At 44.2% G+C, this 15558-nt stretch overlaps 3 protein-coding genes and 1 non-coding gene across 4 annotated transcripts in view; 1 reads left to right on the forward strand and 3 right to left on the reverse strand.

Annotated features, from left to right (window-relative positions):
• The window catches only part of LOC135339894 (neurofibromin-like), a 35182-nt gene that overhangs the window by 17654 nt on the left and 1970 nt on the right, over positions 1 to 15558 (forward strand). The window contains exons 29-45 of the mRNA XM_064536129.1: positions 6277 to 6423; positions 6682 to 6792; positions 6884 to 7054; positions 7555 to 7689; positions 8079 to 8486; positions 8700 to 8786; positions 8900 to 9070; positions 9495 to 9612; positions 9740 to 9880; positions 10160 to 10228; positions 10400 to 10604; positions 10943 to 11141; positions 11922 to 12062; positions 12512 to 12729; positions 13081 to 13309; positions 14756 to 14856; positions 15392 to 15534. Of these exons, the coding sequence (XP_064392199.1) occupies positions 6277 to 6423; positions 6682 to 6792; positions 6884 to 7054; positions 7555 to 7689; positions 8079 to 8486; positions 8700 to 8786; positions 8900 to 9070; positions 9495 to 9612; positions 9740 to 9880; positions 10160 to 10228; positions 10400 to 10604; positions 10943 to 11141; positions 11922 to 12062; positions 12512 to 12729; positions 13081 to 13309; positions 14756 to 14856; positions 15392 to 15534 (2794 nt within the window). The remainder of the gene's footprint in view (positions 1 to 6276; positions 6424 to 6681; positions 6793 to 6883; positions 7055 to 7554; positions 7690 to 8078; positions 8487 to 8699; positions 8787 to 8899; positions 9071 to 9494; positions 9613 to 9739; positions 9881 to 10159; positions 10229 to 10399; positions 10605 to 10942; positions 11142 to 11921; positions 12063 to 12511; positions 12730 to 13080; positions 13310 to 14755; positions 14857 to 15391; positions 15535 to 15558) is intronic.
• On the reverse strand, positions 1871 to 3389 carry LOC135339897 (TNF receptor-associated factor 4-like). Its single transcript, XM_064536135.1, has 2 exons — positions 3119 to 3389; positions 1871 to 3043 (listed from the first exon to the last, which is right to left on the reverse strand). Exons 1-2 carry the CDS (start codon positions 3369 to 3371, stop codon positions 1986 to 1988), a joined length of 1311 nt encoding a protein of 436 aa, XP_064392205.1. The 5' UTR covers positions 3372 to 3389; the 3' UTR covers positions 1871 to 1985.
• LOC135339898 (TNF receptor-associated factor 4-like) lies at positions 4315 to 5786 on the reverse strand. Its single transcript, XM_064536136.1, has 2 exons — positions 5504 to 5786; positions 4315 to 5435 (listed from the first exon to the last, which is right to left on the reverse strand). The coding sequence occupies exons 1-2, from the start codon at positions 5757 to 5759 to the stop codon at positions 4396 to 4398; spliced, it is 1296 nt and encodes a 431-aa protein (XP_064392206.1). The 5' UTR covers positions 5760 to 5786; the 3' UTR covers positions 4315 to 4395.
• Positions 9313 to 9384, reverse strand: Trnaa-cgc (transfer RNA alanine (anticodon CGC)). The gene has a single exon. It is a non-coding gene; the product is annotated as a tRNA-Ala (tRNA).

Raw genomic sequence — 15558 nt, forward strand, 5'->3', positions numbered from 1 at the left:
TCTTGTCAACATTGTAGTCGAGGTCAGCGTGGGAGATGAAAACATGTCAGCCCCATCCATTTGGTGCTCTCTCAACATCCACCACTCTCTGACTGGCCACATCTGCTGATAATATGAGTGTCTCCTTGAGATGGTTCTTGTCCTCCAGTTGGTTGAGTAGCTCGATTGTGACTAGCCTCCTTCACAAGGGAGGCCTGCTACTGACTGTTTGCGCATGCGCAAAATTATTGGATAATTTCCCCATAATGTTTCCTATTAAACTGAAATTTTACCCGAAAAATATCCTGAATAACATATTCACACAAAGAATACTACATACACAGAGCTATATAGCTAGCTAGCTAGCTAGAGACAGAGCTGTACGTTTAGTTACAGCAGCTATTCTTCTGATAAAGTCTACATTTAGACTTTCACCAAGGTTAGTGTCAGATGGGCCTGGCCTGTCCATATAGGTATTGTCAGCCTTCCCTCCGTTCAGACGATTGTCATCCACACGGTTGCAGGCTGTGAGTTCTTTGTTAACATAGCAGGTTAGGGGTAGCTATTAGAATGCTATCACAGGAGCTAGAAACCTTCACAATTGCACTTCTATCCACTTTCTTCAATCCACTTCCGTTTGTTGTGACGTCATTGTTTTACTGAGCATTATACGATAATATCCGGAGTCCCCAGTTTCTGGGGATTATGTGGCGCATGCGCAAACAGTCAATACCAGGCCCTCTGGGATCGAGGCTAGATTGTGACTATCCCAGTGAACGGCCGGACAGGGAGTCATCATTGTCTCCCTTCATGAGACAGACACCCAATGAAACATGAGTGCCCTTACCACTACCAATACCATTAGCATGCACTTCGGTACACATCTTATAACCTTCTCCTGAGGTAGAGAAAGGGGGACTAAAAATGTTTTTACATTTTACTTTATTCACTTCAAAATGTTTCATTTTCACTGTTGTGTATTCTTCAAGAGTATTATACAACCAATGTTGTAGTACTTGCAGTGAACTGGTTCATTTGGGCAGACCAATGGATGGTCAGATTCGTCACACCGAGAGATTTGTAGTGAGCATTGTTTGCATGTTATCTCTACTTTAGGACGGACTTCTAGGAGATGAAAATCTAGACTTTAGACATAATTATTTGGTGTGTGGGTGTCCCTATGAATATAATTATTTTGCATACCAACGATTATCTATTCCTCCATGATGTATACCATGTCTATTCAATTTAAGGCCACACAGATAATTACGTTTTGCAAGACATGTACAGTGGAACCTCCGAGTAAAGGGGACACTTTGGAAGTAAAGCTTTTGTCCTCTGGTTGGAGGTTCATTCAAATTACTATTTATAGTCATATCAAGAGCTTATAGATAGTATGTACATGTATTGTTCATGTATTGTCTGTATATGCACCCTAATAGAGAAGCTAATGAACTTACTGAAATAAAGCAATTCTTTTGTTAACATAGCAGGCTACGGGTAACTATCAGCTCTTTCTCGGATGGGTTAGAAACCTTCAAGCGAAGTTTCTATCTACTTCCTTAAATCCACTTCCGTTCGTTGTGACGTCGTTGTTTTACTGAGCATACACGTTGTTATCCTGCGTTAGCCAGTATCTGGCTAATGGTTAGCGCATGCGCAAGCAGTCGATACCAGGCCCACTCTTCAAGGAAGTACGGCCTGGGATCGAGGCTAGTTGGAGAGCAGCTTCCGTGTTTCTGCCGTCGCTTTGAGTCTTAGTATGGCTCTATTCTCTTTGCTTACTTCTTGAACAAATGAAAAAACTTGAAAACTGTGCATGCCTGGGGCTGTATAATATTTTTCTATAGATCCTACAGCTGTTGACCAATGAGATCAATTAGTGGCGACGTAAGTGTGGTATAAACGGTATTGTAGCCCATAATGCATGTATACTATACGTAGGTTCAACTACTATACTAGCAATATGACACACAGTCAAAACTTTAACTGTCCTGATAACTTCACTACACACAGTGAGTACACTCCAGCCATGGCTTGTAGTCAGGAGCTTCTGCAGATACTCGAAATATTAGAGTGTCGTCTTTGAGGTACTGACAGTTTGTAAGAGGCTTTTGAGCGAGGTCAGCGTGAGAGATGAACTGATAGTAGCCCCATCCTTGCCCTCTCTCATCATCCACCACTTTCTGACTGGCCAAATTTTCTGCTGTGAATACGAGTGTCTCCTTGAGATGGTTCTTGTCTTCTAGTTGATTGAGTATCTCGATTGTGATTGTCCCAGTGAATGGCCAGGACAGGGAGTCATCATTGTCTCCCTTCATTAAACAAGCATAAACTGAAACATGAGTGCCCTCGCCAGCACCAATACCATTAGAATACACTTTGATACACATCTTGTAACCTTCTCCTGAGGTGTGGAAAGAGGGGCTAGTAATAGCGTTACTATCATATTTATTGGCTTCAAATGTTTTCATTTTGAATGTTAGTGTTTTTTTCTCGTTCTTTAACTTCAAGACCTCTTCAGTTGCTAGTGAAAGGTGAAGCTGAGCGTTTTCCTCGTGTGCCCTTATATCTTTTCTTAGAGGCTTCTCCCCACAACCAATGTTGTAGTACTTGCAACGTACTGGTTCATTTGGGCAGACCAATGGATGACGTGATTCATTAGAACGAAGGAATTGTTGTGAGCATTTTGAACACTTGACCTTTACGTTAGGACAGACTTCTAGATGTGTAGTAGTTCTCTCATCATACACACCAGCTTCATTGCAGTGTGGGCATGTGTACTGTCTCTTGGGGCACTCGTTTAGTTCATGGCTTATGGCATTCCTCAATTCCATCACATTCTGACATTTTGTACATGAATGGGGTCGATTTGGGCATTTATAAAGCATGTGAAAATGAACATTCTTTCGTCTCATTCTTTTGCCATTGTTACAACCATTTGGGCAAAGAACTGAAGTGTTCTCACAGACTTTCTGTATGTGGTCTTCTAGTGATCGAAGCTCTCCCTTCCAGTCACAGGCTTTTGGACATCGAACCAAGAGTGACTTCACCTCTTGCTCACCTAAATGCACAGAAACATGTCATTAACTGAAAGCTATATATCATTTTAGGTACATTTTGTAATGAGTGTGCTCACTTTTAAGGTCATGGAAAATGGTAGATTGCCCCAATTGTAAGAGTGGTCTTCTACAGTGTGGACAGTCATTTCTGAAGGTCTTGTGCTTGTTAATACAGCTCTTACAGAATAGCTTCCCACAGCCGCCATGTTGTTGTGGCTCCCTAACTACTAGCAGACAGATGAGACACTTGAGAGAGTCTGCAGGTTCTTCTATGAACTTGTAGTCATAACCTCCCTCATTCAGTGATAGGCTGGAAAACTGGCCAAACATGTTTAGTTCCAAACTGCAGAAATATTAGGCAGCACATAATAATAATTATCTATAGTCACATGATGTGACTAAACACGGCTGTAGTAGTGTGTGGGTGTACCTATGAATATGTTTTGTGTCCCCACAATTGTTTGTTTAATACTAAGGGACTTGTGTATTTTACCTTTATAATGAAAGCGCAAACCCTCGGCTAGCTGCTGGTGACATGATTATGAAGAAACCAGAGTAGTGATATAATGCAGTGCATGTAGCGCATGTATAGCAACTCAAGAGCAATACAACTAAACCAGACTGGAGAGGCATGCATGCTGAGAACAGTGGTACATGAGACATGCATTGTGGAAACCTGGAGTCTTAGAGAAGTATGGCTCCTGCCAGGCTGCTGGAGTATAGGTTCAGTCAACAACTAGTCACAATTCTAGCTTTGACCCTATTCCATTGTTCCTGGTACGGGATCACTTCAGCTGCCAATGTGTAAGTTCAAGCTTCTTAGCTTTTGCTCGACAAAGAAGCTTTAACATCAAAATCTGCCACTATTTAAAAATTATTGTGTTGTGTGAAGGCTATCCATGCTGTAAACGCAGTGCTGTGGCATCCAGGTGAGTAGAAAAGGCTATCACAAACAAACAAACAAACCAACAGACTAGTATACCCATGGCCGCCCGCACGCGCCTCGGGTATAATGAATGCTGGTTATGGCACGTGTTCAGGGTGGTTTCATCTAGGATAAAAAGTTTGGGGGGGGTTCACCCCTGCCCCCCCCCCACTAGATGAAACCCTGATGTTCGTTTTATACTAGAACTCTCATTGGTACTCATCTCAGTATGTAGCCTGTGTTAGTTGAACAATAGGATGACATTGTCCTCGTTTGTAGGCTATAAGTATTGCCTGCTGTTACATCAATCGAACGTTTCATCCCAAAATTATGAAGGTTGATTTATTATTCACATAATTTGATATGAAGGTTGATCTATCACACAGCAGATAATTGTCTTACTCACATTTACATTTATACACAATTAGTCTACTCTAGCCATGGCTTGTAGTCAGGAGCTTCTGCAGATAGTCGGAATATTAGAGTGTCGTCTTTGAGGTACTGACAGTTTGTGAGAGGCTTGTGAGCGAGGTCAGCGTGGGAGATGAACTTATGCCAGCCATATCCTGTTGGTGCTCTCTCACCATCCACCACTCTCTGACTGGCCACATTGTCTGCTGGGATTGTGAGTGTGAGTTTGTGATGGTTCTTGTCCTCCAGTTGGTTGAGTAGCTCGACTGTGACTGTCCCAGGGAACGGCCAGGACAGGGAGTCATCATTGTCTCCCTTCATGAGATAAGCATACACTGAAACATGAGTGCCCTTACCATCACCACGGCCATTGGTATTAACACGAGTACCAAGTTTATACCCTGAAGCGGAGGTAAAAATGGCGGGGCTAAAATGTTTTTTATCTTCAATATTTTTCAATCTGAATGTTAGTGTATTATTTGAGAGTCTGTTTCGTAGTCTCAAGATCTCTTTAGTTGCTAGTGAAAGATGAAGCTGAGTATCTTCCTCGTGTGTACCTAAATCCTTTCTAAGAGGTTTCTCTCCACAGCCAATACTAAAGTACGTACAGCGTACTGGTTCATTCCGGCAGACCAATGGATGGTCAGATTCGTCACACCGAGAGATTTGTAGTGAGCATTGTTTGCATGTTATCTCTACTTTAGGACAGACTTCCAGATGTGCAGTAGTTCTCTCATTATACACACCAGCTTCCCTGCAGTGTGGGCATGTGTACTGTCTCTTGGGGCACTCGTTTAGTTCATGGTTTTTCGCATTCCTGAACTCCATTTCAATCTGACATATTGTGCATGAATGTGGTCGATTTGGGCATTTATGGAGTAGATGATAATCGATGTTGTTTCGTCTAAGTTTTGTTTTGCCATTGTTACAACCATTTGGGCAAGGAACGAAAATGTTCTCACAGACTTTCTGTATGTGGTCTTCTAGTGATCGAAGCTCTCCGTTCCAGTCACAGGCTTTTGGACATCGAACCAAGAGTGACTTCACCTCTTGCTCACCTAAATGCACAGAAACATGTCATTAACTGAAAGCTAATATTTTATCTACATTTTGTATTTGCACTCACTTTTAAGGTCGTGGAAAACAGTGGATAGCCCCAATTGCAAGAGTGGTCTTCTACAGTGTGGACAGTCATTGCTGAGGGTCTTGTGCTTGTCAATACACACTTTACAGAATAGCTTCCCACAGCGGCCATGTTGTTGTGGCTCCCTAACTACTAGCAGGCAGATGAGACACTTGAGAGAGTCTGCAGGTTCTTCTATGAACTTGTAGTCATAACCTCCTTCATTGAGTGATAGGCTAGAAAACTGACCAGCAGACATGTTTAGTTCTAAACTGCAGAAATATTAGACAGCACATGTCTAGTCTAGTCTAGTCACATGATGTGACTAGCCATGTGCTGAGGTGTGTGGCTGTCCCTATGAATATGTTTTGCGTCCCCACAATTTGTTCACCAAAATGTAGTACTAGTAGTGAAATGTGTTGTGTGTACGTATATATTGTACTGTACATCTCTGAAGTTGTGTACGTGTGTAACTGATTATGCCTCGAGGCGTAGCTGAGCGAGTCCGCAGGTTCTTATGAACGTGTAGTCGTAACCTCCCTCACATAGGCTAGAATTGGAATTGATTAAATCTTTGCTATTGTCAATTAAAACTGTTTAACATTTAGAACCCAGTACAAGAACTGCAGATGATGTCATAAGTACTATAGCTACATTACATGAGCCATAGTAACCCGCTGTCCTGCCCACTCCTCTTTGACTAATAATTAACACCTTACCTGTAGAGACAGCCAATTAACCTCAGTCACTAACCGCCCTCTATTCTATCCCCCCAGCTGGAGCTACTGGTGAAATTTGCAGCGTACGTACCAGAGCTAACGATGAGCAGTATCGATGCCGTGTACTTCTACGGTGCTAACCTTGTGTTCAAACAGAGTGCAACAAAACTGGCCAGCGCGACTCGGATATTCTCCCATATCAAGGTAGGTTGCTAGGAGATGTACTGCTCACTTAGAAGTTTGGGGCAACTAGTAAAATTGCAGTAAACTACTTGCGATAAGTGTAACAGTTTATATAAAACCTTTATTACAGCTGCTTCCCCTATGCTAAAAGTGTACACACACAAGAACCCTCGGCTTCACAACTGTAGCTATAGTGTAGGGGAAATGCATAATTATAATGTTTAGTGAGCTTATGAATTTCACCAAGTTGTGTTTGAGTGTTCTTTTGTTTTCTCACAGGGTTCAAAGCGCATTGTGATGGTGGACAGTTTGTCGCGGTTCTCCGAGTTTATTGATCCATTCGTACTGGATCTACCCTCAGGCACTCTAGCATTCGAGGAGGAGGGGAAGGTCCGTTACACACACACACTACTCACACAACACCCACTCATACACACTACTCACACAACACACACTCACACAACACCCACTACACACTCAGATGGAGTTCACTAACATTCGTTTCTTGATGTTTAAACAAGTTCCCCTCCAAATTCCCGCCACTCTACACATATGTGGGCGTGGTCTTGTCGTCTCCCTGGTGGAAAAGATCAAAGTGTTCGATATACCCACCATGCTACGGGAGATCTACCACATCAAAGACATACGAGATGTAAGTGTGTTTCTACCATCACCACCACTACTCTGTGTGGCCGTGTTTGCTATCTCGTAGCAAAATTCATTTCTCCTTCTGGAGAATACTTTTTACTTACATTATACGTGTAGTTAGTATATGCGTACAGTGAAACCTGTCTATTGTGGTCACCCTGTAAGCAGGCCACCCTCTATAATACAGCCAGGTTAATGGGCCCCAAAGTCACCATGTTTCAACCTGTGTTAGCGACCACCTCCTTATATTACAGCCACTGTTGGTCTGCCCAAGGGTCAAGGGTCAAGGGTGGTCACTATAGACAGAGACATGAACTAACGTATAGAACATCAAATTTCAGAGTGATGATTTTGGTGTATTTAGTATTACCCCCCCACACACACACACACACACACACACACACACACACACACACACACACACACACGCACGCACACACACACACACACACACGCACACACACACACACACACACACACACACACACACACACACACACACAGATCTTCTCTGAGGACAAGGGAAGTCTAGTGGTGAAGTTCGCTGATGGTCAGCTGCTCAAGTTGACCAGTCCAGACGCGGAAACCATCGTCAAGGAAGTGAGCGTCACTATCTCAAAATGGCAGAACCAACAGCCGGTAAGTGGTCAGGTGCACCGTACACACGCAGTGGGTGTGCCCAGCATCTTCTTCGAAGTGTTGGCTATTGTCAACACTTCTTTTATGTGATAATAGGCCTACGTGTCAGAGGAGGGGTGGTTGTTTTTGTCTAGAGGTGGTTAGTACTAACGACCACCACCAACCAGTGGGGACACATCCCTGTGTACTGTTTGAGTAGACTCTCTCGTGTATGTACATGTAACCAGTACATTTTTCTAATACCCCCTTTCCCGTACATGTACCCCTCATACATGTACCCCCCTTCCTCATACATGTACCCCTCATACATGTACCCCCCTTCCTCATACATGTACCCCTCATACATGTGCCCCCCTTCCTCATACTGTACATGTATCCTCCTCGTGCAGAGTCGCTACATGTCTGAGAGAAAGTTGGAACCAAAAGACGTCCCAGGAACATTCCTCAACCTAGCCCTACTCAACTTAGGCAGCACCTCGGCGACCTTACGCACCTCCGCCTACAAGCTCCTCTCAGCCGTCAAAGACACCTTTAAACTGAGGATAGACCGCCATCTTGAATCCTCTCACGACTTATGTATCCCAATGAACAGCTCTGATTTTGTGGTGGGTGTCAGTCGAGAGTTGGCTCTTAAAGAACCTCATCTGACGCTTGAGTTTTTGTCTGAAGTGGTTGCCGGGTTTCAGCAGTACACACCCGCCATGAAGCAGCTGTGTCTCATGTACATGTCGCCATGGTTGCCGAACTTGTCTCGGTTCTTTGCTGCTATGAATGAGTCTCCAGCTGACCACAAGAAAGTGAGTACATTCACACACACACACACCCATACACAAACACACACATGTACTCTTGTGTATTACATAATTATTTTGTCTTTTTCTGAAGTACTGTATTTTGAGCCTATACATGTACGTAGTTTTCAAGTATGTTTTTCTCTTGTCTCCAACCCCCGCACACACACACACACACACACACACACACACACACACACACACACACACACACACTAGGTGACGAAGCTGATCGACCTTCTGGTTGCACTGACGATATCAGAACAAGAGATGTACCCACTGATTCAGACCTATATCTGGTCTATGGTACGTAACCCCGCCCCCACACACACACACAGTACCAGTACTTCTACATACATCTCCACCCCCACATAATACTTTACCCCGCCCCCTCACATACTCTGCCTCGCCCCCTCCAGGTGGGCTCTGAGACGGACCTCCTCAAGGGGTTCCTGGACAGCTTCATGCGTATGGGGCTGAGGGAGGGGCTCCGCTCTCGTAAGGTGGAGGTACTCGCTGACACCACCGTCTCCTTGGAGAAGGGACAAATGGGTGTGGTTGCCACGGAGGTCATCAAGAAGATTCTTAAGGTATAGTAACCTAAGCGTGTGTTGCTTGAGGGTGAAGTGTACATAGTATTCTAAGATGTTTGTGAGTATGACTAGCCCCGCCCACACTGCACCAGGGAGAAGGATTTCAAAAATTGCGGCTGTTTGGTGCTTGAGCACCAGTTTTTGAGACGTTTTTGTTATTGCTTTAATGATGTCTAAGTACTAGTACTTCATGTAGGTATTTCCCAATGGAAGATAAATTCCAAAAAAGTATAAAAGAATGGAGATGCCGGGGATTGAACCCGGGGCTTCTCGCATGCGAAGCGAGCACTCTACCACTGAGCTACATCCCCTCACACTATCTCAATGCAATTCGTGTTCCCACATGACGTGTGATTCACTGTTTCCCCCCCTCCCCCTCCCCTCCCCCTCCCCTCCCCCTCCCCCTCCCCTCCCCCTTTAGACGGTTGCATTGACAAGTGAGAAGGTCTCCCACAACCTGGACAAGCACCCCTACTGGTCAAAGCTCGCTGTGCTCTCACGATTTCTACTGGCTCTGTCGTTCAACAATAAAGTCAACAGTAAGTTTGTCGCTATGTGATGGGGTTACTTTATTTCAAAGGCCCTTCATGTACATCATAAATAATCCTTTCCCATTTTAGATTTGGCTATATACACTGTACTGTACGCGCGCACACACACACACAGTCGAGAGCAACCTAGCTGACTTGCTCTACATATGTGTACTGCTCATGGCGTACGGCTCTGTTTTTATGAGGGCCACCATTTATGGCGTACTGGTCAACATCATCCAGTCCCTCGCCTCGCTACCACAAATCCTGGCCAATGGTGAGTGAGGGCTAACAGCAAACCTGGACATGTTCAGTGGGGAGGGGGTTACTGGGTATACTCAGTGGGGAGGGGATTACTGGGCATGCTCAGTGGGAGGGGGTGTGGGATGGGGTTACTGGGCATGCTCAGTGGGAGGGGGTGTACATGTAGGACTGTTCAACAGTCTTTTAGTGTTTTATGGCTTCACATTTATACACACATTGTCCAACCCAGTTGGCCTCTGTGCTTACCCCCCCTTCCAAACACCCACACCACACCCCACACACACACACACAGAGGAAGCTCTCAAGAAGCTCTCACTGAAACTAGCCGAGTTCTCTGACCCAAAATTCTACATGCAGTTTGGTGAGTTGTCTTTTAGTTGCTCACACATCATTATCATACAGTAGACCATCAAAGGTTGCACTGTATACATGTAGATTGCAGTTGCAGCTCTTTGGAACTCTACTAGATCGTGAAATAAGGCCACGTACTTTAGGTGTTCTGTGTTTATTGCTTGTGTTTCCATGGATACAGGGATATCCCACCCTGCCTCTGTGTCAGCGTACCCTCACGCCCACGAGAACTACACCTCCTCCAGACGTGGGGCAACTGAGGACGACTCGCTGAGTGCACAGTCTGTTATCATGGTGACAGAGCACCTGCTGGACGTGGTCAAGTCATGCGAGGGTCTCATGACCGAGTGCAAGTGGCTGTCTCGATGGCAACGACTGGCCAGGAGGTGAGAATCAGTTATTGGCTATAATTATGACATATGCAGCCTAATTAGCAAACTACGTGACTGTACGTGTTTGTCACCCTGCCAATTTTTCTCTAATGTAACACTACTCGTCTAGAAAAATCAGCATGGTGGCAAGGCTAGAAAAGAAAGAGCGGAGTTGTATATATACATGTACGTACGTACATATAAACGATTTCAATCAAGCCTCAATTGAATATCGGATAGATCCGATTGAGTGCTAACAGATCTGTTCTCAATCTCATATAATTATACATGATTGTGTGTTCTGTACGTGTAATTATCTTTTTCATTCCTACTGTACCCCTCCCTTCCCTCAGGACATCGTTCCATTACAACCCAGCGCTACAGAGCCGCTCATTCCTCATGCTTGGAGTGATCAGTCAGAAGGCGCCCACCATCCTCATCACCAAGACACTCTCCATTCTCGATGAGACGCTCGCTAGGGCTGACAATGACGTGTCGCTAATGGAGGCTCTCGCTCTTTGTCTTGCTCGTCTGGTCCCACTACTGGACGAGGTGAGCCAGGACCCATACATACCGTATAGCTGGTTAAATTCGTGGTTTTCGCTGATCAAGCGTCTACCGCGAACATTTATACCCACGAATTTTATATCGCATGCATGCTGCAGAAAGGCTGCTATTCCGCAAAAATTAAATCCACGAAAACCTTTCTAACGATCATTCCGCAAATTTCAAAGTTTTAAACTCTCAAAATATACCCGCTATACAGTAGCTGAAGTTTTCTAGGATTGACCTCGAACCTGCCTTGAAAATCGGTTTACTTTCGATTGAAAGACCGACATGTCTACTGTAGGGGTATGGTCATTCGAACCTCTATCCTCGAAAATAAAATCGCGAAATGTCTAGTTTGAGCAATCTGCAAAAATTTAGTGTCTCGAATAATTATAACCCGCTGTACGGTAGTGTCTCTCGTTATCAGACGTATGCGTTTGTTGAGAGGTAGAGAGGCCTGGCTGGATTTAGTAGAACTTGTTTACAGGCCGGGAACAAGGCTATCTCTATAGTAACTAAGAACCAAACTGGCTTAAAACATTAAACCTGTGGCTAGTTCTTGCTGGATGATGTGAGACAGTATATCTAGTGATTGTAGACGGTGATACTCTCATTAGCTGTAGTACGTTTGTGTTAACCAAAAGTGTCTGCTATTTAACAGAGGGTGGTGTCTCTTTGTGGTGTATCCTACATGTAGCTACAGCTGTTACTACATTTTGTGGATTTGATATACATACAACTTTTGACCGTCTCTCTTAACGTTGTGTTTATGTATCTTCACAGAACGCCAAGCTGAATCACCACTTGTTCTGGGTGGCAGTGGGGGTGCTCCAGCTGGGAGACTCCGCCCTTTTTGCGGCTGGACTCAGTCTTTTAGAGGCATGCATCAAGAGACTGGTGGACATACAAATATTCGAGAGTCAGGTGATATATACATGTCTATATCTTCGCTACACGTAACGTACCTCATACTCAACAGATAAAATATAATAGCTAGCTAGCTGGTCATCCATGTGATTAAGTAAGTGCACGTGCCATATTTACCTACTAGGAGAATATACAACATTGTGGGGCGAGCTTGCGCGAATTTTATATCTGGGTTGTAGATCTATGATGATTTCAATGCTAGTATAATTTCTTGTCTATTTTTAGCACACCCCCCCCGCCCATTTATTGCATGCCCTCTTCTCTTTATGCGCCCTTGGTATTGAATAGCTTTTGCATAAAAACCGCCCTGGAAGTGTAATGATCTTTACCCAGTATATGAAGTCCACCAATACATACGTCTTAACTATAAAAAAACATGCAGTGAATGTGATGATCTTTACCCAATACATGTATAAGCCTACAGCTCATATCCCCTCCCCTCCCAGAACCTAGCGGCAGTAATGCAACCTGCCAGAGATGCCATGGAATGGTCTCTCTCTCAAATGGACAGAGAACTCGGGCTTTCATTTTCCAACAGCTTCCATTTTGCTCTTTCTGGCCTCCTCTATAAGGGGTTTTCCCACCCGTTGTCGACAGTGAGGACAAGAACACAGGAGCTGTTGACCACGCTGTTCTTTGTGCATAGCTCCGAGGCCAACACGAGGTAACCCACACAGCTCACACCTTACACACACACACACACACACTCACACACACGTGTACACCATTCAATGACATGTATAGATATATATAGTAGCTTTCATTATAGCTGTTACCAAGCGTGGGTTATTGTACTGTTGAGTCAACGAGACTCGGTTCTTAGCTGAAAACTATGATGTATTCATTATGCTATTAAACACACACACACACACACACACACACACACACACACACACACACACACACACACACACACACACACACACACACACACACACACCCACACACACATACACACACACACACACACACACACACACACACACACACACACACACACTCGTTCCCCATGCAGTGCTGCTCCAGCTCCGATAGAGGTGAACGACAACAACCTGGCGTACTTGACGGCCCTCTTTCCCCAGAGTGAGATCATGAGACACCAACTCAGTGACCAGAGGTTGAGACTGAAACCAGGCAGCTCCCTCTTCTTTGAGAAGGCGCAGCCTCAACGATCATACAGCATTTTGCTCTCCACCGCAGTTATTCCTGACGAAAAGACGCAAGTTCTATTCCTCCTAACACTAGTAAGTGCATTCATTCGAAAATGTTGTATAACAATTTATATGACATACATGTGTCAATGTGACTATGTATATAGTAGCACTTCTAGGTACGTTTATTCTATTAAGGTTGCTGTGGCAACGTTGTTTACGGTAGTGGCTAGTACCATCACTGAGTACATTTTATTTTGGGGTGATGCTAATATTGAGGTTTGTTGTCAAAATAACAATTAGGAACTTCAAGTGCTTCAACCTGTGTTAGGATGTGGCCCTCTGTCATACACCATAATAATTATTATAGTGGGTAATTTCGAAGGCTAATATTTTCGTGGACTTTACAGATTTCACCAAGCTGCCTGTTCAATTACAAGTTTGCTGCTATCCTAGACACAACATTCATCAAAATGGCCAATCTGCAAAAATTGGAACATTGAAAATTTCCCACTATTTGGTAGTATCAGGAGTGCATGAATTCCTGGTAGTATACATGACCAATTACTAATACATGATAATAATGTCTCTTGATGTTATGATAGTAGTTTGTGGCAACTTTAAGTGCTAGTCCAGCATCCTGCCGCCCATATGAATGGCTTTGTGTGGTGTGCACATAGCTGGCACCTCTGGGCAGCTGCTTCTTCAGGCATGGGTGCAAAGACCACACGGATTAATTGCTTACTCTTTGAAGGGTGATGGGAACCCAGTTATGGTGGTGTTTGAGGGTACTCTTAATTACCTGTGGCCACATTAAGGGTGGAAATATAATGGGACATTTAATTGTAAGTTAGGCGCTAATTTGGAAAGCATCCCATAAAAGGAACAGGTCTTAATCTGGTGACTAGCGTGTGTGTAGCATGTGACTAGCGTGTATGTACTTCGGAGCAGAGGAGGTTGGCCACGCATCATCGTTAACGTGAAATTCACTCAAGTTTTCTGCTCATGTTACCATAGATACTGAACAACTGTAAACAAGATATGGCTGTACCCTTGCTTTTGCTGAGCTTAAATACCTGACTAGCTGTGTCTGTTGTCTGGTTGAACCAGGATTAGCTAGGATAGTTCAGTAGTGCTGTATGTAGCTTGCACTATAGTGGCTTGCAAGAATGTAGTAAACACTGTTATGCACTGATAACTCGCCAGAATAGAGGGGATCGGGTTGGTTAATGAAAGCTTTATTACAAATTTAAGTAGCCAGAGAGATACATAAATATTTCCTCCAGTCTCCAATGACCGTGTAACACCAGCTAGAAGTTTACTTGGAAAATCAAGCTGTGCCAGCTCAGCACAAAGTAGTGCACGTGATCGTGTCCAACCTCCTCTGCTTTGGAGGGTATCCATGTAGTGTTGTAGTGTGTGGTCAAGTTTTAGGTAAAAGAGGTCACCTTTACTCCCTCTCTCTGGGGTGGTTGACATATGCACTATTGGTATATACACTCTTCACACACACACCCGCCCACACACACACACCCTCAGGCCTCGGCTCTCATTCAGACAAAGGACGAGGCAATGAGTCTCCTTCTCTATGAGTTCCTAGCCAACGCAAGTGAGGCCTTCATCGACGTCTTTCCACTCATGTAAGTTTTAAATTCTCACAACAAAATTAATGGTGTGTCCATATTTTGTAAACAAAAATATTATAGGTAGAAAGGTGTTACATTGTGACACAGTGTACGTGTAGTTTCTTACCACACCCTCCCTGTAGGTAGAAAGGTGTTACATTGTAACACATTGTACGTGTAGTTTCGTACCACACCCTCCCTGTAGGTAGAAAGGTGTTACATTGTGACACATTGTACTGTAGTTTCGTACCACACCCTCCCTGTAGGTAAAAAGGTGTTAGTTCCTCCTTAATTACAAATGGATATCATACGAAACCTTCTAGAGCTAGGTGTACATTCTGTGTCAGTGTGCAATCAAGCACACACAGCCACGCGTATACAAATGAATCACATGACCTCCTCACAACACAAGCAATTTCTCACAATTTCTTTCAACCCCTCTAGACACACACCCACACGCACACACACACACACACACACACACACACACACACACGCACACACACACACACACACACACGCACACACACACACACACACACACGTACAGCCACAAAGTGCTGGTGCATCACATGACCCTCATGCTGCAACAGTGTCAGAACGCAGAGATCCTGAAGCAGGTGCAGAGACTGGTGACCTCTGCACTCTCTCGCTCAAGCTCTGCCCCCACACTGGATACTTCTTTAATCAACAGTGAGTCGGACATAATGTTTTGCT

The sequence above is a fragment of the Halichondria panicea genome, chromosome 8 (genome assembly GCF_963675165.1).
Source record: "Halichondria panicea chromosome 8, odHalPani1.1, whole genome shotgun sequence".
In the NCBI taxonomy this organism is placed as follows: Eukaryota; Metazoa; Porifera; class Demospongiae; order Suberitida; family Halichondriidae; genus Halichondria; species Halichondria panicea.

What these genes read in the sequence shown, in the direction of transcription:
- LOC135339897 (XM_064536135.1), bottom strand. Translation starts at nt 3,371, where the DNA reads ATGTTTGGCCAGTTTTCCAGCCTATCACTGAATGAGGGAGGTTATGAC. An exon ending in CATTTTCCATGACCTTAAAA is followed by an intron (nt 3,044 to 3,118) that starts GTGAGCACACTC and finishes CTGTGCATTTAG; the next exon opens with GTGAGCAAGAGGTGAAGTCA.
- LOC135339898 (XM_064536136.1), bottom strand. Translation starts at nt 5,759, where the DNA reads ATGTCTGCTGGTCAGTTTTCTAGCCTATCACTCAATGAAGGAGGTTAT. An exon ending in TGTTTTCCACGACCTTAAAA is followed by an intron (nt 5,436 to 5,503) that starts GTGAGTGCAAAT and finishes CTGTGCATTTAG; the next exon opens with GTGAGCAAGAGGTGAAGTCA.